General features: G+C 42.9%; 1 protein-coding gene across 2 annotated transcripts in view; it reads right to left on the reverse strand.

Annotated features, from left to right (window-relative positions):
- Positions 1-1,445, reverse strand: part of DACH1 (dachshund family transcription factor 1) — a 429,942-nt gene extending 428,497 nt beyond the window's left edge. The window contains exon 1 of one of the 2 annotated variants that reach the window (XM_042927656.1): positions 317-1,445. In XM_042927656.1, coding sequence (XP_042783590.1) covers positions 317-1,170 — 854 coding nt within the window. In that variant the 5' untranslated portion in view covers positions 1,171-1,445. The remainder of the gene's footprint in view (positions 1-316) is intronic. The other variant, XM_042927663.1, reaches the window with a different exon arrangement.
- Positions 1,446-9,626: the final 8,181 nt, after the last annotated feature.

The following is a 9,626-nucleotide window of genomic DNA, read 5'->3' on the forward strand; positions in this document are numbered from 1 at the left end:
GTCCTCCTCCTTCCCGCCCCCTCCGCCCCGAGGCTCGCGGTTCCCGCGTCCCACAGCAGCCAAGCCCCTGCGCCCAGACGAGCAAGGTGGGGACCGGGCGGAAGAGCGAGATCTGGGCAGGGTGAGGTGCCAACTTGTCGGAGGGTCGGGAGCGGCTGGCGAGCCTCGAGGAAAGGGAGGAGAGGGCCGTGCTCTCCAGGGCGCGCGGCTCGCGGGCGCGCGGAGCTGGAGGCGCCAGGAAGGGAGCGAGGGAAGGGTGAGGAGGAGGCGGGAGGAAAGGGACCGCGGGCGGCGGAGGCTACCCCCCGCTCTTTACCTTGCGTTGGTGCAGTCATTGTAGAGGGTCTCGAAGTCCTTCCTGGAGATGAGTTTGCAGCGGTTCACTCCGGGCTGGATGGCGCCCAGTCCCCTCAGGATGCGAACCTGTTCCACATTGCACACCACCGGCGTGATCTCCAGCCGCTTCAGCTTGGTGTAGACCGTGTGCAAGCCCCCCACCAAGTGCTTCAGGAACAGGTCGAAAGCCTGGGGCAGGCAGATCAGCTCGCAGCCCTCCACCGTGAAGGAAGCCACTTTGGCCCCCCTCAGATCCACCATTTTGCACTCATTATTCTGAGGGGTGTTTTCCACTGGGGACGGGGTCGAGTACACGGGTTTCCCGGGGAGGGGGCCGCAGCTGCTGCTGCTACTGCTGCTGCTGCTGCTGCTGCTGCTGCTGCTGCTGCTACTGCTGCTGCTGCTGCTGCTACTACTACTGCTGCTGCTGCCGGTGCTCGCGTTGATGGGGGTGCTGGAGGCGCCGCCGCCGCCGGCGCTAATGCCGCCGCCGCCGCCGCCGCCGCCGCTGCCGCCGCCGCCGCCGCCGCCGCCGCTCGCGGTCGCCAGGCTGGGGTTGCAGTTGCTGCCGCCGCCGCCGCCGCCTCCGTTGCCCGCGCCGCCGCCGCCGGTGGAGGTGACTGTGGCCGCCGCCGCCGCCGCCGCCGCCGAAGCGATGGGCTCCGGCCGGAACAGAGTTGGCCCTGAGGACGCCGGGGGCCCGATGGACGGAGCCGGAGACGAGGTCGCCGAGGAGGTGGAGGTGGTGGTGCCGGAGGAGGAAGCAGACGTGGAGATCGGGGGTTGAGGGGGGACCAGCTGGGTCGGAGGGATCAAAGCCGCCGGCACTGCCATGGTCACATATAAGGGGAGAGCGAAGAAGGAGAAGCGAGGGGAAAAGTTGCCACACACCCCGGGGAGGGGAAGGGGGAAAAGAGAGGGGGGAGAAGGAGCGAGGGGGTATAACAACAACAACAACAACTCCAGGGGAGAACGAGAAGGAGAAAGGGGGGGAAACAAGGAGGTGAGGGCAAGAAAGCGAGCGCAGGAGGGGCGAGCGCGAGAGGCGCTCTGGAGAGAAACGCACAAAAGTGTCCCGCAAGTCGAAATGCGAGTCCTCTCCGGGGGCTGGGATCGGGGGCTGGTTTGGGAGGGGGGGCGGGGGCGGGGAGGGTCGGCTGTTGTTGTGTGGGTCCCGCTCTAGCACAAAGTTAAGGATGAAGGTGAAAAGGAGGAGGTTTGAAGGACTTGGGTTCTCCCTGGCAAGTACATTGATCAAAGATTGAGAGGGGAATGACAGAGAGAAAATGAGCTGAAAAGTGCAGGCTGCCGGCTGGACGAGTTGTTGTTGTCACACGGTGCAGAGGGGAGGAGCTCCGGAAACTTGAAATACCCTTTGAAGCCGCAAAAACCTCACTCACTAGTATTAACCCAAATTATCCAACCAGGAACTCGGAGCAGAGACTCCGAGAGCGCGAGACGCGGAGGGAAAGCGAGTGAGCGAGAAAAGGAGGGGAGGGGGGGAGGATAAGGAAGAAACTACGCGAGGGACGGAGAGGAAGAGCCGGGGACACAGAAGTGGCGGTCGGGAAAGGAGAGGGAGACGATCTACTTCTCTTCTGCTACTACCGTTAGGTTGCATGTCTAATATTCCATTTCGTCCGCGACGACTCGTAATTTTTTTTTTTCCCCAAAACCTTCTGAGCAATCGCCTGCCAACTTAAAAGAGGAGCCAGAGCGCTCCGAGCTCTCCTTCAAGGATTGAGGATTTATCTGCGCTCGTGTTGGCAATAAGATATAAATGAAAACACATCCCCTCACTTCGTGATTATTAAGAAATTATTTTCAGGGAGCTTCACATGTGAGCAAAGCCTATGTTTGATGCAGCCGATTGTGTTACTCTCTCTGTTAAATTATTTATTAGTGTAAAGAGAGTGAAAATTCCAGGACAGTTGTGGGGGGAAAGGCAGTCTGAAGTCACTTCAGGATAATGGAATCCTCTGTATTTAGTTTCTTATTTCCTGATAGATTATGGAAAGAAAGAAATGCTTGCCATGATGTGGACCGTTCAGAATAACTTCACTCTCACCCCCAAAGGAAGGTCAGAAATGCTGCTTTTACCTAGAGACTTTGAAGAAATCAGGCACCCTTGAAGATTGAGAAAGGGGAAAACAAGAAAATACTTTTTTCTTACCTAAAACTCTGTAATTAATTCACCTGTCTTGCATAGAAAACAACTATCCCCACGTCCTTTAAGACCCCAGGCTAATTGCCAGTGTTTTATAGGAATCACACATTATTTTCTTTCATATTTGAGAAGTTTCAGTGTATTTGGGAAAGTCCTTTTCTCAGTTTGTCAGTGCAAATGTGTTTTGTAAATAATGAGAAGAACAAAACAAGCTCACTAGTTGACTTGTAAAGGCAGAAAGGGTAGCTATGCTTAAAAACATGAGGCTGAGTTTAGACTGACTCTCTTCCTCTTTGCCTTCCTCTCTCCTCTTCTCTTTCTAACTTGTTGCATGGAGGGTTTTTTCTTTTTCAAGGATTTTTGACCAACCTATGATCTGAACATAGGTCAAGTTTGTTCTCTGTTTATATCTCTAGGAATCTCAAGCAATTAGGCTTTAAACCTGTCTGTACAGGTTTATTAACTTCACAAGACAGAAACAATGCTGAAGCATTGGGTAGAGTTAAAAAATAAACTATTAGCATCAGGTTCCCAGGGTTGGGAAATTTCATAATGAAATTCTGCCATTTTGGTGCTGAAATGATGATCACATTTCTCTTTGTCGTTTTAATTTTTTAAACTTTTTGAAATTTGGTGTCAAAAGGCACAGGAAATATCTACAGAGAAATATGGCACCATTGACTAATCTGTCTAAGTTTATGCTAAACTTTTTGGGGCACAGCAGTTATATCAGGAGGCTTTCCTGGGTCATAAGAATTCAGAAAATTGATTGTTGCTAAAAAGTAGATAAACTTCTGCAAAGATAGCTGGAGTTTACACAGTTCTTTGGCCTAATTAGCCAATGCATTTTAATATATTCAGAAATAATTTATATTACTTTTTCACTCCTCCCATCAATCCTCAAAAATAGGGATTCGATAATATGTCACATACATCAAAACACCACGTTAAGTGTTGACACATGTTTTGGAAAATAGTACCTTTTTTAAAAATGCCAAATTACTATGTTAATGAGTGGGGGAAAAGAAGACGATATTGAGTCCTGAAAAACTAATTTTATTTTGGAATTGCATGCACAACTTTAATAAAGTCCGATATAGCTAAAAACGCTAAACTATAGTTTCCTCATTTTAACTTCTAGATCCAGAAATGGGAAAAAATCAGAATTAAGTGCTGAGAATCTGCCCTTATCATTCTCATTTCTCACATTTCCTTAAACTGCCACTCACCCAGTACCTGCCATGTTCGGAAGCCACAGGCAGGAAGTAATAATAGCTGACCAAGCCATAATCCCACCCAGCTTTGAAGCAAACTCCAAATTTTCTGCAGGGAATCCTGCGCCTCCCAGCACGTGCTCCGTTCAGAGGTAGGGCTTGGGGCCTTTACCCCCACCTGAATGGGAGCTCCCCCCCCCACCCCCCAACCTCAGGTCTCTAAACCGTTTCTGAGAACTACCACATGCCCCTTTGATCAAACAATAGGATTAGAAGAAGCATCTAATGCAAATTAAATAGGGAAAAAAAGCCTCAAATATTTTAGATTTAAGATTCTTTCCTTGTTTCTTTTTCTCTTTTTCTTTCCCTTTCTTTCTTTCTTTCTTTTAGAAATGTTACCAATGATTAAGGCAAATAGTATTTACCATCAGCAGATAAATCAATTCCACAGAGATTTCAAATTCTCACTCTTTCTCCTGCATCTTTAGCTTTCAAAGCTTTTGTCTTGTTTGTTTATTGTTTTACATCCTTGGCTGTTTCAGGTCCTCTCCCTCCATCTCATCTTTTCCAACCTGCACCAAATTTGCATAAGCAAAACTCAAAGTACTGTAACTGATATTAGAAAATTCTCCCTGTGTTTTGTGAAGACGTATTGTGCTGAAATCAATAAGACTGTTTAAAATTCAAAGACCTGCAAATCGTTCTGTTTGTCCTTTGATAGGGCCTGTGCTGATTAAAATGCTACCAAGAAAGCTTAATTGCTGCACTAATTAAGAAGTCTTTAATTTCTTTCCTAGGATGTCGTTTGAAGCTGAGCTTGTACCAGTTCAGGGAAGGTATTTTCTTCCCTCCCTCTGCCCCCTCCTGGCCCCTCCCCTCTCCTCCCCGCTCCTCTCGTGCCCCGCGACGACATCCCAATGAATGGGAACTAATAGAGAGAGTGGTCTCAGGTCTCACCATCTATTACTTAACAGAAATCGACACAGGACACAGAGTTCAGTGCAGTATGAAATGCAGTTTTTCAGAAGAGCTGTAAGGTTGCAGGAGACAGTGAGGAAACACAGAGTAGCTGTTGCAGCTAAAGTCCCGGGGAATACCTGGATGACAACAGGCACTTTAGCTCGATGATGAGGGCATCCTATTTGGTTAAAAGGGGGCAGTGACAAGGGAATGCTTCTACTGAAACAGGGCAACATAAAAAATATATGTTCCAAACCTGTGGTTTTTAAAAAAGAAGAATAAATCTGTAGAAAGGAGGATTTATAGTTGGGATTTGGTAAGTATCATTTTATTTTACGAGTATAAAATCATGAATTCTATGGGGATTTATTTTTGACCCTTTTTATAACCCAGGGTGGCATAGCACTGTATTACATCCTTTGCATCATTTTCTATTGACCTATTTTATTCACTGATTTCTCAAGTGGGGAAACTGACTAAATGATTTCACAAAGCTTTCTCTGTAATCAATAGTCATTTTTTAGGTTTATTCATGCTGCATTATAATTCTGGTAAATGACTGCAAAGCAGAAGATTGTAAGAAAGATACAAATATTGACAAAGCCAGGATAAGTCATGTCTTTAAATCTTAAGAGTTTCAATATAGCAATTGATATAGTTATTTGAAAGAAAAAGATTGAAAATGCATATTTCATGCACTATAAAAAACAAATGACTGGGTAACTTAAAGATAACACATATCTGCATATGTTTCTGGTATATCTCAAAATTTCCTGAAAGCTTTGAGGATCCTCCTTTTCTAGCATCACTAAGCGAAACAGAAATAATTTGGGCATTTGCACAAAGGAAACAAGAAAAGGTTCATTACAATTTTATTCTTTCAAGTTTTCCCCAAGTTCTATTAGAAGCATGCACAGAAAAATACAGATATATACTTCAGATATATACTGAATTCCTTTCAGTGACAGGACAAGGAGATAACACGCTTAATAGATTCAAAGGGAGATTTACCATTCCGAGCACGACGTCACTCTAATTATGTTTACTCTAATTGAAAGCAAGGTTTTTTGGAATCTGAAATTACTTTCAGAATTTTTTTTTTAAATAATGCAAGTGGATCAAATGTTGATCACAAGCATTTCAATCTTTCAAAATGTATTGGAAAATTAAATGAAAAGTGGAGTTTGGTACAAACAATGCCCCAGGGCAAAAAACAACTAACACTAGATTTTCCAGTCCAGCCATAACACAAATCAATTTGAGCACACTTCTATGGCCAGACTGCCAGATTGTTATGACTGCTAATTCACTCAATCAAAGAGTGCATTAGCACACCCGGCACAAATAGCTTTAACAATAGAGTGCACTTCTGAACAATTCTAAGATATATCACAACGGAGAAGTAAAGAGGAAGATCATTTTTACATCTGCATATTTACTAATGGACCTGTTTCCTTAGTAGGAAAAAAAAAAAAAAGATAAACTTCAGGCAGAGGTTTATTAAAGAGCTATCCAAGTTTGGCAAATCTAGGAAGGTATCAGGGTACCAGTAGTTCACTGACTTTGTTAAACGTTTCTCAGGAGAGAGTCCAAAATTGATGTTTGCACTTCAGTAGTAAATCATTGAAGATGGAGAAATTATGCCAAGTAACTCTCTCAAGCCTTTTTAACTTAGACACTCGGCCTCACCAATCAGCTCAGCAGATATACTTTGACTGCCTGAAGCACAGACTTCTCTACCTCTACGCGTTCTGCCTCTGCCTTCCCCACCTAGGGTTCTAACTTCTGACTTGTAGTGACTCTCACTTCCTCAGTCTTCCCCTCTTTTCCAATTCCCTGCCTTTCCTCAAGAACGAGGAATAAGACTTTTATCTCCCGGATACACTCTCTAATCAGGCGCAGAAGAGCTTGGTGATAAATTACCCGAAGGACAGAAGGTGGGGAGCTGAAGGTGAGCACACTATAACTTGAAGCACTCAAACTTTACATTACAAACTTCCGTTCTTAATAAAGAAGTGGTTTAAATGGTTATAAATAACTTTGACCTGTTTTACAGCATGGAAATGCATGGACTGTACATATTCTTACTGAATGCATATAGTAATGATCTATTCATATTCCTGTTTGCATAGATCTCAGAGCCAACTGGCAGGATTTGCACCACTGTACCTCTCTCCCTAAACTTCTGTCCTCACCTCCTTTTCTCCTGGTTCAGAATGAAGGTGACATGTAGCCAAAAATACTTTGCTGGTTATAGGGCATATTTTAAGAAATCTCTAAACCCATGCCAGGGGAGAGAGAAGGTAATGGCAAAGAGAAGAATAGTTACAAAGAAAAGGAAAAAAAAAAAAAAAGCCATCTTAGGATTGTTTTCCTGACTCCAAACTACATAATTTCCATGACAGCCAGTCAACTCTCCCTGATAATTTAGTTATACTTGTCCATCACTCCTTACTTCCAGTGTAAGTGTCCTAATTCCATCTCTGGGTTGGTATTGAATTGCACAGCCAAATATCCAATAGAAAAATAAACACAGTGAGATCATTTTAGAGTTGGATTGTAAAAGGAAGCAGCAACAAGAATAATATAAATTGAGATTAATTCCCTTCATCTCTTAAATCAGGCCATTGTGAGAGGAAGAGCAGACTGGATTGAAGTAAGGTCAAAAAGTCAGGCAGACATTTAAATCCTTAGTTCTCTGGTAAATATTCTGCGTTCAACTGTATCTTTTAATACGAGGCATTTTCTCATTGTCATACTTCTTTTTCTTTAAATAACCCAACTCATTTTCCTCTAAAGAAGATCAGTATCAGGACCTATGAATTGCTTAAGGGATACATAGCTGGGAATGGGGGTGGGGAAGAAGTCTTATGTAGTATAAATGCATGTTCAATATGAAAACATAAATTGTCACATAATTTTGTGATGTTAGGAGAAATGTATTAAACTTGATTTTAAAAGTTTATGTGGATTGCTTTTTTGTTTTGTTTTAATTTATAATCTTCATCCTTTTTTCTTCTTTGCTCTATTAAGTAAAAGAAGAGGTCATTGTCTAACAAATAGCCTGTAAAAACTGTTCTATTTGAAGTCCAAAATTTCAAGGATTGTTAGAAAAGAATAAACTGTTTATTTATTTATTGCCCTTCAGAACAAAGAGTTTTTTTAAAGTTGAAAGAATAACAATTGCCACCTTCCAGCCGGAGATCTTGTATGTCAAGTTTCAGCCCAGAGCAAATTTTTACAACAAGTTATAAACCCCCTGTAACAGAGGGTTTATTATAATGGAAGTGCTGACACAACCTTAACTATAGCGTTGTAAACGGCTATGCTATAATATCCATTAAGCAGAAAGAAAAATAAGCTGGCTGATCAATAATTTATACAAAGAGTACCAACTGCAGACATAATAACTGTAATGTTTGCAAAGCAATCTCTCTGCTCTCCAGGCTTAACAGTAAACGCAAACTAGCAACGCTGTTAATTTCCAGCTCCTACAGATAAGAATACAAACAAATTACTTAAAATTATATTTTGCTCAACATTTAGCATGCCTCGATGGGATAAAATAAAATTTAATTATGATGCAACTTGTGCCGGATGCAAAGCTGTTTTGTTTTCCAGCACATTTTATTATGAAAGGACATTCATTTGGAACATCAATTATGGGGAAATAGTATGTTTCAATGAGTTGACTTGGGTCAGGCAGGCTCTTCTAAGAGTTATTCAGACATGGAAACAGATTGACACTGTTTAACTTCAAAGAAAGTTACAGGGCTTTACAGAGCCACAACCTGAAATACAATACTGCAAGCTCTGATCCGAGTCAACTGTCAGTAAAAACACACCTTGTCATTAGAGTTCATGGGAAAAAAGACGCTGGCTTGGAAAATGTGGCCATCATTAGCATCCAGTGATTCTTGGAGTGCTCAATTAACGGTAAGCCTCATTTGCATGGAAGCAAGATGTGTCGTTTCTACCTAATAAATGGGGATCATAAAATGTGAGCATTATTTTCTTTTCTGGAAAATTTTTTAAAATATATTTTCGTAGATGTCCATATTTATTGCTGCTTTGCTTTGTGTAGTGTCCACATGTGTGGAGTGTGTCATTTTGATATTTTTGTTCTTGTAGATGGCTTTGAAAGCAGGAAAAGATTTGAGAGGTGTAAAAGAAGGAAATAGAAGAATTGAAGGATCCCAAAACGCCCACTATGCACATACTCAAGGTTGAACCAGATTGTACATTTCTAAGGTTCACATCTCCATCAGTCTTTGTTGTCTCTTCATTTCCTGGGGGGGTGTGGAACCCAGTAGAACGAAGAGACATTGCTATCAGAGTTGTAAAATGGTGTATTACCCTGTGAGCAATTGCACTTGGAAAGGAACCAGTAATTTATATGAGAAGTGTTTAAGATTGCCTGCTCACCCAGTGATCCATGCCAGGTCAGTTCCAGTAATGCCAGAAAACAAAAGGAGGTGCACATCACCGGGAAAGAGACACCTCATATGCCTTAAGAGCTTGTGAAGGGGAGCACTAAAATGCCATTTTCTCAAATGAACTGGTCATTACCATTTAAAATCCTAAGGGGCTGTGGGACTGGGGAGGAGAGAAAGAATTTTTCTTTTGATTTAACAGGGCTCTGAAGTACTAGTTTTAAGGGGGAGGTTTTTTGTTGTGATTGTCTCAGCCCTATGCTTTAGCAAAGGTTAAATCCTGAAACAAAGGTGCATTTTTTAATAATGGAATGGAAAAGGATGAACACGATTCCTCTGAGAATGCACTTGGCCCATTTTTAAACTTAGAAATGAACTGTTTTAAGGATTACCAGTGCAAATAGTAATACAACCCTCCACTAGTAATGTCTATGCCAGGTTCTAAGTTGTTGTTAATTTTTTCCTTGAAAAGATGTGCCCAGATCGACCCTTCACCCCACTGGTTTCCAGGAGAGG

This window comes from Panthera leo, chromosome A1 (genome assembly GCF_018350215.1).
Source record: "Panthera leo isolate Ple1 chromosome A1, P.leo_Ple1_pat1.1, whole genome shotgun sequence".
NCBI lineage: Eukaryota > Metazoa > Chordata > Mammalia > Carnivora > Felidae > Panthera > Panthera leo.